The 14542-nt window shown below is 40.4% G+C and overlaps 1 protein-coding gene across 3 annotated transcripts in view; it reads right to left on the bottom strand.

Moving 5' to 3' along the window:
- PDE5A (phosphodiesterase 5A) overlaps positions 1-14542 on the bottom strand; it is a 118289-nt gene that overhangs the window by 79237 nt on the left and 24510 nt on the right. For all 3 annotated transcript variants that reach the window (XM_037509514.2, XM_037509515.2, XM_037509516.2), the window contains exon 3: positions 11845-11934. In XM_037509514.2, the coding sequence (XP_037365411.1) occupies positions 11845-11934 (90 nt within the window). The remainder of the gene's footprint in view (positions 1-11844; positions 11935-14542) is intronic.

Raw genomic sequence — 14542 nt, 5'->3', positions numbered from 1 at the left:
AGAGGGGATTGCTGTTGAACATGTCTTAGAGCAGGAGACACAGGATGAGATTTGGGGGCATGAGGAGAGGCTGGCTTTTGGGACAAACACAGATGGTTTGTCCCTGAAAGTAAAAGGGAAACCACAGTATATGGACTCAGATGCAGGAATAAAGGAGTTCCCTTGCAAAAGTAATCCTCTAATTGCTTTATTTTTCCCTGAAATTATAATAAGCTAAGCCAGTAGCTGATGAGGTGGTAATATGAGATTTGACGATGGCAGGGAAAATATTGGTAAATCAATTTATCCCCCAAAGAGCCAACAGTTCTGACGCCAGTAAACCAATGTTCTCTGTTGCATGCTTTATTTTCAGGAGTCTCACAACTCTCTTCCTTACAACCAATATAAAAACCTAGAAAGTATTCTAGATTGTTCCTCTTAATTCCTGCAGCAAATCAATGTCTGAACCTCACTAACAAAAGTGAAACAAATCTACTCTTCTTGTTCCTTCCACTCCGAGCCTGGCTTATCACAAAAGCCTCTTCACTATCTTCCCTGCTTTTGGACACAGCACTTTCTCCAGGTGAGACTACAGAAATCACTTACCTATCTAAATTGTTCAGGCGCCAAATTGTTCAGGCTCCCAATTGTTCAGGCTCCCAGTTCAATACCAAACAAGGAAAATGGCTCCTCCTTCAGGTTGTGACCACATACTTTTAATAAAATCAGATTTTCCTGGCTTAAAAAAACAAAAATCATGCTCTTGTCTCTACTTACCTACACAGCCTCATCTCCAGGCCTTGCAGTTTTATTCTTAAGCCAACACTGTACAGAACAATAGACAAACTCCCTATGCATTTGATCTATGAACATAACAAAGACATACCAGTGAGTATCCCCTTTGGCTATTAACAAGCAAAGCACTTAAATTGCAAGCAAACATTGAGGGCAAGCAGACCACAAATTTGACAGAACATTCCAGAAACCCTTTAATACCTTCAGTCATTTGCCACAACCCAAAGCAACAGGCATCTTCCTCTTTTTTCCTCCTCTGCGTTCCTCTTTTATTCTCTCCTTCCTCTTTCTCTCTCTCTCTCTCTCTCTCTCTCTCTCTCTCTCTCTTCTCTCTCTCTCTCGCCAATCCCACGCAGCACGCTCACCAGCTCACCACCTTTTCTGAAACGGAGTCTATGCTGCCTCCGGTAGTTCGTATTTCCAGTTACATGAAAACCGAGAAATAATCATCTTGATTATTTAATAAAGAGACTTTTATCATCTGGCCAGTTTTAAGGAGAGTCAAGTTTTCAAACACATCTAAAATATACCTAAGTAGTTTCCAAATATGGCCACAACTTTGGAAAATCCTCTCTTCAAGAGATGGCGTCTAACTCACCCTCCTCTTGAATTTGGGCTGCACTAGATGTCTGGCTTCTGAAGTCAGAAAACCATCAAAGTGCAAGTGTGTAACTCTGGAGATAGCCATGCACAGTGCCGCTGCTTCCTCCTCCATAGCTCTCTGCCAGGCAGCGAGATAACTGAGTGACTTACAGAGCGGCTCACAGGGGAGGAACTGAGGCTTCCTGCTAACACCCATGCCAGGGAGTCTGTCCTTGGGGACATGGGTGTTGAGCCCTTTGTCCAGCAGCCTGTATCCATCCTGAGAGCCGCCCTGCAGGGAAGCAGGGGCCGAACCGCCCAGCTGGTTAAGCAGCTCTGGAATTCCTGAACCACAGAACCATGAGGCAATAAGTGGCTGCTGTTCAAAATCACTAAAGCAGGGGTAATTTGTTATGCTGCAACATTTCACTAATTGAGTATCCATGGTCAAAGAATGGAGTAATCAAGTGGGGCTGGAATTGTAAATCTGAGCCATTTTTCACTTTATTTCACTGCTAAGTGATGCAAAAAATAAAGGGAAAATATGATTCCAGCATTTTATGAGATCATCATTTGTTGGTCTATAATTTGAATTAAGCCTAGAATAGGAATTTCTACTCTATGGCAGAAGAAAAAGCAGGGACTTTTAGATGAGGATGTAGTAAGAACACAGGGTACTCAGCGGTTTATAAAGCACTCTGCCTATGTCATCTTAGCTCTTATTAACTGAATGTATTTGCAGATGCATCTACAGAATTTCATTAACAACTATCAATACCTTAACTCTAATACCTGAGCACAAGAACATGTAATCCTCAAAATCCTTCCAAAGTTCGCATAAAGTGAGTGAGACACTATACAAAAAAAAAAAAAAAAAAAAACCAGTTTGTTTCTCTGCAACTGGTTCCCAATCTCTGATATTCATGACTCACGGCCGATGTGAAACTTCAAGATTTAAGTTTATAAGGCGCCTACTACATTTAAAAGACGGTGCATTCCAACAAGGGCTGCAACAGCTATTCTGAAGTCACCCGCGAACAGAAACCTCAGGAAAAAAACAAAAACAAAGCCTTGAGAATGAGCCAAGCTTTGTGAGCATTAAAAAACGAAACAAAACAAGGAAGGTTGCTGGAAAGAACCGAGGGGATGGTGAACGTGGAAAGGAAAAAATGGCGCATCATCCATGACTTCACCTACCAGCTTCCAGGCGTCCTGCGAGATGCCGAGGCTGTGGTCTGCAGGACCCACGCGAGGCTGATGAGCCTGTGCAACAAGGAGACGCGGCCCGTGGAAAAGCCCCGCAGATGCACCTGCAGGTCCTGATCACAGCCCCAGGATCGTGCGCCACGTGATGGGCGAGAGCGAGCTTCCAGCAGGTGCACAGCAAGTGGAAGGAAGGCAGGGGCGCTGCCCCGGCGAGCTAGCCATCCCCCGCAAGGCGCCCAGGCCCTGTAGCAGGAACCCCCAAGGGCCACCTCATCCCTGCGATGTAGCCTGCCCGGCCAGGAAAGGCACAGGCTTCTCTAAAACACACGTACACACACTCACTCTCAGTAATTGACTAAATAATGAGATTTGGGTAAATGCAGCACAGCCTACCCTTAATTTAACTTCAAGCTTTCGCTCACTCTTCCTTCCTTCTCCTGGGTCGGTAGATGTAGCTCTGGAGACTAAGCATTTGCTGCTCTTGGCAATTGTTTATTTTCTCCTTATGAAAGCGATTACCATCCTTGCCCAATGCACTTGTTTTATCATTAAAAGGGTGATGCGGAAAAGGCAAATAAAACATTATCACCACCAGGACTTCAAGTCCAGGACACACGGAAACTATATGAGTACTCGGTTTCTTAATTAAAAAAAAAAAAAAAAAGTTTCAAGAAAGAAAATCTCAGGGGAAGAAATGCAATGAACAGTTAAAAACAAAAAAAAACACCCACCTGACTAGCCAATTCTTTCCGATTAAAATTGAGCTAAATCAACTGACAGTTTGCAATTAGACTCGGCTTATTTTGGAGCTATAGTTTCACACAGTCTGACTTTGACATGAAAGATTAGGCGTAAAGCCATAATGTTTATCCTTTGCAAGCTTGAGTGTCGAATTTAAGAAATCCCCTGTGGGTCTTGGGAGCAGAGATCATAGGAGAGAGGCCCCCGCCCTCGTGGAAGCCACGGGTGCTGCTCCCAGGGCTGGGGGATAAACAGCAGGGTCCGCTGGATATCAGCCCTTTCATCCTGCCTCTAATTTCTCTAACTCAAAATCCACAGCCTTTCCTTTCAACTTGTGCGTTGAATACTGAACTCGTGTAACATTCCTCTTGTTACCTTGCATTGGTACTTATTTTTTTGGCGCCTAAGATCTACCTCTACAAATTGGACAAAAAAAAAGTTAAAGTATTTTCCGTGCTTTTTTTTAAACTCTTCACAGCCCAGAGGAATGCTGTATAATTACTTTCAAACCAAGATAATTCAGGGAAAAAAGCAGAGTATGTTTAGATGGGCAGATAAAGTCACAGAGCCTAAATTCTAGAGGAAAACATCTACTCTTGTATAGTGTATTGGAATTACACAACTGAGCCCATTAATGCTTTATTTTGTGATTTGGGGCAGGCATTAAATCTCTGATTCATCTTTTTTTCTCCTAAAAAGCTTATAAAAATTACGTGATATTCTTGAAATTTTCTCAGGTTTACTTTGAAGAAAGACACAGATATTTACCCAAATGCTATTTTATCACATGTACAGAAATATCACAAATCCTCCTAACTTTTTTGCATGAAACAACATCAAATATGATAAAATAAAGATAAAAAGAGAAGAGGAACAGTTGTTTGCAAATCAGATTTCTACTTAATGTAGTTGTCATTCAACCAAGACAAAAACGGGTGTTTTCACCCAGCCTGAAAGTCATGATTGGATATAATCTCCACCTCAGAGCACTAAGAAATTTGCACAGAACTTGCATTATTTCAACGTCCTGCCTTCTACCTCACTGATGTGGCCCCTATAAATATATTTGAAAAAAATAATCTTATCTCCACCATGTAATAACCAGCAATACTTAAGGGGAGGACAGGACTTCAGAAAGAGGTCATCTGAGCTACTGAGAAAGTAGGATGTCCCTGCACCTCTTTCCTACACATAAAAGAACTGTTTGGTTATAAAAGTGACAAATGCAAGTGACAACAATAAAAACCTGTCCAAGTTCCCGGGTCTGAAAAACCCATCATTAAGGCTGACAGAGCTGTAATAGCAGCCCTAAGAACTGACAGGATCGCTGCATAATTTTTTCATTATGCTCCATGTACAGATCGTGGCTCTTCTCTGAGGCCCGCTGGCCCAGGTTAACACGGCACATGCTCCTGGAACTCTTTCATCACTGGTAGAATTTTTCTCTCGTTTACTGGAAGGGATCCTTTTAAGACACTACACAGTATGTGACTCTCCCTCTTTCTCCTCCTGTCTTATCCCTCTTTTGTCTCTCTGGCTTAAGCACTTTGCATTTTTTTAATAATCAACTTTTTTATTTGTATATATTTTACATCAGGTGTAGTCCCCATAAAATTTCCACCACCAATTCACCTGTGCACCATCACCTTAGTCCCCTGTGCGCCTCCCACCCTCATTTGGATCCCTCTCCCTCCCCCTCCCCTGTAGACCATCTCTGATTGATAGTTGTCTGATTATTTTTGTTTAGTGTTTTGTGCGTATTTTTTCAGATTTTTTTTTCCCCCGATCCCTTATTGTGTTCCCATGTCCGGCTTAAGCACTTTAAAAGGCTGTCAGAAAACAGTGAAGTCTTTCCTGGTCTTGATATAAAAGCTCACTGCAGCAGTTCAAATAAACATGAAGACGGAGGAAAGCAGACTGCATTCGTCATCCACACCAGAATTTTAAGAAACCTTCGTCTACACAGTAGGGCCCTGTGGCCAGACTGAATGAATCTCACCTTCCCCAGGTTTCAGCTGACTTTGGGCAAGTTCCCTAATTGTTCTGTGCCTCAACTTATCTGCTGAATGTGAATAAAATACTATTTCCTATGGCTGTTTTGAAAATGAGATGAATGAATACATGCCAGGTTCTGAGAATAGGTGGCTGTTTCCAAATTCCTGCCGCACAATCCTCAGATCAAGGACACACAGCTTCACTGGCTCACTGTAAGGGTCAGGACTGACCTCAGTGCAGGTTTTCTGATCCCATGCAGACCGGGTAAAGGAGAAGTCAGAGTCCTTAGTGGGTTTTTGCAGGTCTTTTATTGGGGTTCACCAGGCATATGGCAGGCATATGCAAATCCTCACTCTATCTGGGCTTTCTGGCCTTCTCTGCTTCTCGGCTTCTCTCTCGGCTTCTGCTTCGGCGTCTCTTCTTTTTCAGCTTCTACTGCTGCTGCTGGCATCCCCGTGACACAGCCCTTAAAAGCCCAGTCTCAGCCCAGGTGAGTCCCATCTACCTATGCCCACACCCTATTCCAGGTGCCCGCCATCAGGCCTGCATTCAGGACCGCAAGGATCCATCATCTCTCCTGATGGCGGGAGGGCAGAAAAGCCTGACATTTTTTACCTTACCCTACACTCACCTTCTCCCGTTCCACTCATTCGCCTGTTATCTTCACGAATTTTCTCTATCCAGTAGCTATTTGCCCTTTTCGAAATAAATTCTTTTAGCCTCCTTCAACTTCTCCAGTTCCCGTCCCACGGCTTTGCGCATTTATCCCATTCTCTGACTAAGAAGAGGGGAAAGTGCGAATAGTTTCCTCTCTGATTGTCTTCAAAAGCCTGTGACAGAAGTTAAAAGCTACCCATGATTCTGACTTGTAAAAAGATGTTTTTCTATCATACCTAAGATGATAACATTAAAGAAAAAAGCTCCCCCAATTTTTATTTAGGCAAAATACATCACAAGGAGAGGTGGCACATGAGGAGAAAATACACTTGACTGGATCTTAAACATCTCCCTGAATGTAGAGGTCAGGCTTTAGGATTCAATATTCAACTGCGCCTTTCACGCAGCTCAAGAGACCAGGGCCACTGTAGGGCAAGTGAATTGCTCAGGCTTTTACCCCGTGGCCGCTGGGGCGATCACCTGCAGCCTGAATACGGGAGGTATGTGGGTGGTGGGCGTGGGTCACGTGTGCCTGAGGGTGGACATCTGGGGCACAGTGTGGGCATGCGCGAGTGGGCGCACCTGGGTCTAGAGCTGAGGTTATAAGGGCAGGAAAAGCTGCAGCGGAGACTGGTTATGGGAGGAAGAGCGACAGCTGTGAGAGGAAGGGTGTGTGAGGCGAGCTGTGAGAATAGCTACTATCCAAAATAAGAGAAACACGTATTGGGAGGATGTGGAGGGAAGGGTGCTCTTGTACACTCTTGGTAGAAAGGTCAATTGGTGTAGCCATTATGGAATACGGAAATTTCAAAAAAAAAAAAAAATGAACTCCAGGAAATTCCATGTGATTCAGCTACTCCACTGGGGGGTAGTCACATGAACATATAAGAACGCTATAAGAGATATAAGAACATATAAGAACGCTATATATAACATATAACATATAATGAACATATAAGAACACTCTAAGAGATAACTGTACCACCATGTTCACTGCAGCACTATTTACAATAGTCAGGAGCTGGGAACAAGTTAAGTGCCACTGACAGATCATTGGATAAAGAAGGTGTGTCTTTACACAATGGAGTATACTCTGTTATTGAAAAATAATAAAATCCTGCCATTTGCAACAATATGGATGGAACTAGAGGAACTTATGCTATGTGCAGTAAGTCAGAGAAATACAAACACTATGATGTCACTTATATGCAGTGCATGAAGAAACCAAACTCATGATTGTACTAAATAAAACAAAAATAAACTTTTGACTATACGAGCAGATTACTGGGTAACAGGAGGGGAGGGAGAGGGGTAAATTGGGTAAAAGGGGTCAACTGTATTGCGAAAAATAAAATTGGACTTTAGTGGCAAACTGAATGTACAAACACTGATTTATAGTGATGTGTATTTGAAATTTATATGATGTTATAATGCAACGTCACTTCAATTAAAAAGTCACAGTTGACATTTATTGATCACTTCCAGAATATGCCAGGAAGTATGTTAAGCCCTTTGCATGCATTAATGCAATTTATCTTCACAAGCAATGAGGTAGGTCTCCTTTTACAACCTCCATTTTGCAGAGGATGAAACTGAAAGTCAAAGGGATAAACCAATTCCATCTGGGTTACTCACCAAGAAGGGGCAAAGATGGGATTCAAGTCCACCTTAAAAATTATTCTCAAAAATCCTAACGCTATGTTCCATTTTGATTTCAAAAGCTTTGTGAAAGGGTATTTATTTCTGTGCATACACAAAAGCAAACACTGCCCTGGGTTTTGTTTACATTGCTATAAATTGGAAGATAATTCTGGAAGTTGTATACTTCATGATTCTCAAACAGTCAAATTACATGTTTTTGTGCAATAGCCACACTGAGCGTGTGTCTATTCTTCTGCTTCTTTTCATTCCTTTTCTCTGAGCACACAATTCTCTCTGCACTTAATGTCAAGCTGCGCAGTATGACTATGGGAGGAGAGGGAGCAATAGGGAGATGGGAAAGTCAGAATGATGGTTAAAGAGCTGTTTTGAAAACCCTCCTTTCAGTAAAGATACTACATTTCCAGTGAAGTGACTAAAGGGTTTTTCCTCTCTTGAAATGATTGGTGTGAGTGAACTTTTCTGGAAAGAACAGAAGAAAGAAAAAAGGGCAGATGTCATTTCAAGTCATCACAGGGTAAGTCAGAGCTAGCAGGAGAGGACATGGCAGTGTGTATGGAGACAGGCACACCCGAGTCTCCAGAACCCACAGGAACCTAAGACAGCTTTGGACAATCAATCTGGTGAGCTGTGGGTGAATCCACTTAAAACCAATCTGTGAGCAGATGCCCTTTGGCAGAGAGTGGAGTCACATATTCATGTAATGAAATTTAAATCACCACCCACCAGAATGGCTAAAATTTTCTGACCCTATCACATGTTGCCAGGGATTCGAAGCAAGTGGAACCCTCATAAATGGCAGGTAAGACTACATATGGCCCCACTACTTTGGAAGAGAGTTGTGAGTTTCTTATACATAATTAAAGATACATATGTCAGCATATGATCCAGCCATCCCCCTCCTCTATATTCACCCAAGACAAATAAGAAAAATGAAACATTATAAAATGAACACATTATACTGCCCACACAGACTTGTATGCAAACATGGCTAGAGGCTTCGTTCATACTAGACAAAAACTGGAAACAACTCAAATGCCCATCAAGTGGTGAATGAGTAATCAAATTGTGGTGTACCCAACTGTGAAACTAGTAGTCATACCATTCAGCAATAAGAAGGCACCAACTACTGATACATACAAGATTGGGTGGATCTCATCACTACTAGACACACAACACTACATACTACAGGATCCTACTTACATGGTGTATGGTAAGTAAAAAGGATCAGGCTTTCTGCCCTTCTGCCTTTAGGATTGATGATGCATCACTGCGGTCCTGAATGCAGGCATGCCTGATGGTGGGCACCTGGAGTGGGGTGTGGGCATATGTAGTTGGGTTCATCTGGCCTGAGACTGGGCCTATAAGGGCGGCATCACAGGGACACCGGAAGAACAAAACAGAGCCAGGAGAAAAAGCAAGAAACCGGAAGAGACCCAGCCCAGAAGCAGAGGCCACAACGAGAACGCCAGAGAACCCAGGAAGAGTGAAGACTCTCTGGGGGTTGAGAGGCCTGCCAACCTCTCAGCCCCCACCCCCACCCCTGCCTGCCGTATGCCTGGTAAAATGGCAATAAAAGCGTGAAAAGCCACCGAGGGCTCCAGGACTCTCCTTTACCTACCTGCTTTGTCCCTTCCTGCTGTTACATATGGCTTTTTAGAAAAGGCAAAACAATAGTGAGAAAAAATAAATCGGTGATTGTCACGGGCTGGAGGAAGAAGAAGTTCCACCACAAAGAGATACAGGGAAATATTGACGGTCACACATGTTTTCTATACCGTCATCACAGTAAGAGTTACATGATGGAATACCCATGTGTCAAAGTCACCAACTGAGACACTTAAAATGGGTGAATTTTACTTAAGTAAATTATACCCCAGTACAGATGGGGGTTTTGTTCTATTGTTTGTTTTCAGTCATCCTCACTGGAGGGGTAAAGAGAGAAATGTGTGTATCCTGGGGACACGCCTACAAAGATGGGGTTCCCTCTCACCCCACCTGGTGGTTTTCTTGCACATTGTCTTGTGTTCCCCATCCTCACTGTTAGTGCAGTTTGTTCACACTATTTAGAAAGAGAAGTTTAATCAGAGCATGATTCAAGCTGAATCTTTTGACCAGTATGGTCCTTTTCTAAGGCACGATTTGAAATCACATCTATGAACTAAAAACTGAACATCATCTTAAGTGCACAGAATCACAGTCCTTGATTTGTAACTAGACTGCTAGCTAAAATATAGGACATACAGTCAAAAAGAATTTCAGACAAACACACAACAAATAATTTCTTAGAATAATGAGGTTGTAAGTAGACCTGGGACACGATTTGGATTTGCTGTGTCTGGCAACCCCATTAATCACACCAGCAATGTTAGACCATAAATGCTCTTCTCAATTGCCTTTCTGTATTTGCATAATTAATTCATCTTATATTCATGTTTCAGGTCCAGGTATTTTCAGTAACTGTGGCTGTAACTCCCTTTTATGAAACCAAGTTACAAGGCTATAACTCCCTTTTATGAAACCAAGGTCCTGAGAACTTACTTGGATTACTGAGAAGAGACTCATTTAGCATCCTGTTGAATTGTGATTCACAAACCCAGGCATCAGCATCAACGTGGTGCTTGTTAGAAAAGAATCTCAGCTACCACCCAGGCCCACTGAACTCAAGAGTCTGTATTTTAACAAGAGCCCCATGTGATTAATATGCATATTTCTGAATACATCCAGTGCTACAAAACAATGTTTAAAAATATATTTAAAATATATTTAAAAATATATTTAAAAATATATTCCAAAACAGAAGCACTGAATTAGAAAAGTGAGTTAGGGACAATTTCCTGGTGATCTGCCAGGTGGTTTGAAGGGAAATTGATGGCAAGAAGAGAAATCTCCTACAAGAATATTTTAAAGGTTCAGCATTACTTCAAGATCTGAATTATGGTACAGGCAACAGGGATGAAAAGATTGACACGGAAATGATAAACATCCCTTGGTTAAAAAAAAAAAAAGAGATTTGGTAACAAACCTTATGGAAGAGGGAAAGATGTTATCACTCGAAAATAAGAAGCATCAAAGTGACTCTAGTATCCCTGACGGTGGTTTTTAATCTTAGTCTCACATTGTAAGCATCTGAAAACCTTAAAAAATACTGGTGGCACAAGGGGTTAAGACACAACATATGAAGTTATCCACAGCCACTGTAACAGGAATTCGATCCCTGGCCAGGGAGCAACCCACATGGCGCAGCAGACCTCTCCTGACTTGCCCGCTGCTCTCCTCAGCAGTGTGTTTCAGTCAGTCTACCTGTTCTGCTCCCCACTCTGTCTCTGGTGAATCCTCTCACCCTGGCCTGTACCTTGGTTCTTGTATGTATAAAAAAATAAATCTTAAAAAAAAGTGGGAGGGCCTCCCCGGTGGCGCAGTGCTTTGAGTGCAGTGCTGTGAAGCTATCTGCAGCCTCTGCAGTGAGGGTTCGATTCCCCGACAGGCCAAGGAGCTACCCACATGGCGCAGCAGACCTCTCCTGTCTCTCCCGCTGCTCCCCTCAGCAGTGTTTTCAGTCCATCTGCCTGTTCTGCTTCCTGCTCTGTCTCTGGTGAATCCTCTCACCTTCCCGTGCCCCTAGCCTGTACCCCAGTTATTATATAAATATTTGGAAAAAAAAAAAAGGACACCCAGCTGAAACATTCAGTGTAATCAATAATAATTATGAACTATTTTTGTCAAATTAGTGTAAAAAGAAAAGAGAATTCAGTGTTAATAGATCCAAATTATTTAGTTAGGTGAAATACAAACCAACATATTTTCCTTTGCTTGTCATGTTACAATGAACTTTATCTACTTTCCATTTTTTTCCCAAAATCTCATTTTAAATCCAAAAAAGGTTAGCTGATGACCTCAGCAAATAAATAACCACATGTGAAACAAGTACTCTTCAGACACTTAAAATACAATAAGAAATGAATGGGTTGTGACCACAATGATAGAGAATAAGCTCCTTGGAGTTGGGTATAAGGATGTGACTAAAATTTATTCCTAAATCAAAGTCAAGTCTCTACAGGATTCAACTCTGTAATTAAAGTTTATACAAAAAATATTAGGCAGAACATTCAAGTACTTTAGCGTTATCTCATCACTATAATATTATTTCCAAAGGATGCAAAGTAAAATAAAATTGTTTTAAAAAAAAATGTTTCTGAATGACCTTTATAAAATGGAAAATTGGCTTACCTCTTCCCTGTGATTCTTAATTGGCATACAAAGAATACTTTGTGTCTTGTAGCCGGTAATTTGGTCAACTTCTGCATTGAACCGAGGATCCTAGTAAGGAAAAATAAATTCAATTTAATGACTGACCTGTTCAAAGATTGATTGGATTTTTCTGATTTATAAGATTAGAGAAATCTAACCTTCCACTTACCTTGTTACTCTAAATTTTATCATTGTGAAAGGCACCAGATCATGTCAGTACATATCATCTTCGACAAAGACAAATTCAATGTATTTTTTAGCAGTTAGTATTTATGAGAAATAAAAAAAATACAGATTCTGATGAGAGCACAACCAGGAACCAGGGAGCCTGAGATAAGCTGAATCAGAGATAAAGCTGACAACAGTACTGGCGCCCTCTCTTTTCTAACGGATTCAATGTTCACAAATATAGGAAATCCAAAATATTAGATAGCCTTACTTAAATTCTGGAAAAATTGGTAACTTTCCACTTCTGTACTTTGCCTGTTCTCACCTTACTTTGTTTTTATTATTATTGTTGTTATTATTATTATTAGTATTATTGTTGTTGTTGTTATTATTGTTATAATTATTGTTATTATTATTGTTATTATATTATTATTGTTATTATTATTCTGTGCCTTCCAAAACAAATGCATCTCTGCTCTGAAACTTTTTCTAAAAGACCAAAGCAAACTTCCATTATTGATTTTACTTTCCAAGTAATAGCTGTTAATATATTTCCTCAATATTCTGCACTTCTATCTCACATATTCATAGGATGAAATCTTTTGTTTCTCCCTTGGTATGTATAAAGAAGTTGCAACTCTCCAATCTTCTTACTATCTTCCCCTTTCACAAGGTATATCTTGAAAGTTCAAAAATCACAAAAGAATTTGAAGCAAATTCAAATTTTCTAAATGAGTTCTAAATGAGAACTAAGGAAAGGTATAGGCTATTTTCCATAAATTTTAGACTATGAAAATTAAATCTGACTATACATTGTACGAGTCTTCTTTATAGAAAGGGGTGGGGGGTTAAATATTCCCAATACTTAGCACAGAAATGCAAAAGCATTTGTTAAATAAATGAAAGAATTCATTAAACAAGTGATTATCATAGTTATCAAAGGTGATCTCTTTAGTTTATTATAGTTTAAAGCAAATCCTAAAGGTAGGTGGGAAAACCTCCTCCAGGAAGTCAACAAATACCTGAGATAAGATTAGAATGGAAACAAACATACCAGGACATAAACACTCAAATGAGTGCTGTTCCCTTCAAAGCCATGGAGCCTTGGGAAGTTATAAGCTCAACATAATAATAGCATCGCTGCTCTAAAAACTCTGCTTTTGGAATTCCCTTCAGAGAATATGGAATAGCCACGCTGGAAAATCATCCTCTTTGAAGGTCATTTCTATTTTTTTTTAACTAATCTAAAGCAATGCAAAGCCAAAGATGTGAATGAAGTAAATAATTAGATTAGATTCCATCAATTGGGGTCAAAAATGAGGCCAATTTGCCCCCACGAGAGCCAACCTTGGCATTAAAGACAATTTCAAACAAAAAGTTACAACATGGTGGAAAACCAGATAAATATTTTGCATTGTAAATAAACACTACTGTGTTTTTCCTTTTTCTACAAACATGCGCAAAGTTATTACTGAGACAGAAAACTTGAGTGGAATGTTTCTTAGAAACATTCCATAACATACTGTATTGCAAAGTAGCTCAAAGAAGCAGACAGGATACTAACATTAATGAATTAAGGAAATAAAATATGATTAACTTATGCAGCGAATTATGCTACAAGGTAATAATCAAAATAAGAATAAAATGCATCTTCAGCAACTATTTTGTTAATAAACATTTTAATTTCCACAACCAATGTATAAAAAAAGAGGATGAAATTAAACTAATCAAAGTAACGAAGTTTGAGAGGCTGAAATTAGTAAGACTTTCACAGATTCTTCTGTGCATACTGTAAGTTTAAAATCAACAGCAGCCCTGGAATTTATTCTTTATTGAAGGAGCTGGGGGTTACTTATTCTTCCAAATCACTTTGAGTGAATTTTGGCACCCAGGGCAAAGGCAATATACATAGTTACTTCTAGTCCCTTCTAGAAACACCAAAGGAAAATAAAGCACTGTATTAACTGTAATTATTCCTTTCACTATTTATGAGCACATCATTAATACTGGGTAAGTGAACCTCTCATGCTTCTTGAAAGCGTATCCTGAAAAGATATGTATATTAAATATATGTGGAATTATAATATATATATATATATATATATATATATGGTTTTTGTCCTTAGTTCTTTGCACAGAACTCATAAAACCCTTGAAATTTCCTGAGTGATTAGAAATCTTTCAAGATGCCCCTTTCAGGCATCTTGAATTCATACTTCTAAGATGGTTATTGGGCAGAGGACCCCAGGTAAGTTTAGGGATGGGGTTGGCTGCCAGAGAAACCAATCAAATGATTAATTACAGGGTTAGAACGATCGGTCCCACTGCTGACCTCAGTAGAAGAGAGGGGGCTGGAGATTGTGTTCAGTCACTAGTGGCTAATGACTTTAATCAATCATGTCTATATAATAAAATCTTGGTAAGAGACTCAGGACAATGAGGTTGGGGTAGCTCCTGGGTTGGTGACAAGAACCACGTGCTGTGATGTGGAAGGCCACAGGAGTGGGCA

Source organism: Talpa occidentalis, unplaced genomic scaffold (assembly GCF_014898055.3).
Source record: "Talpa occidentalis isolate TD23 unplaced genomic scaffold, MPIMG_talOcc4v2.1 talOcc4.13, whole genome shotgun sequence".
In the NCBI taxonomy this organism is placed as follows: domain Eukaryota; kingdom Metazoa; phylum Chordata; class Mammalia; order Eulipotyphla; family Talpidae; genus Talpa; species Talpa occidentalis.
Note: the sequence above shows the minus strand (reverse complement) of the source record. Positions and strands in the feature narration are given on the sequence as shown.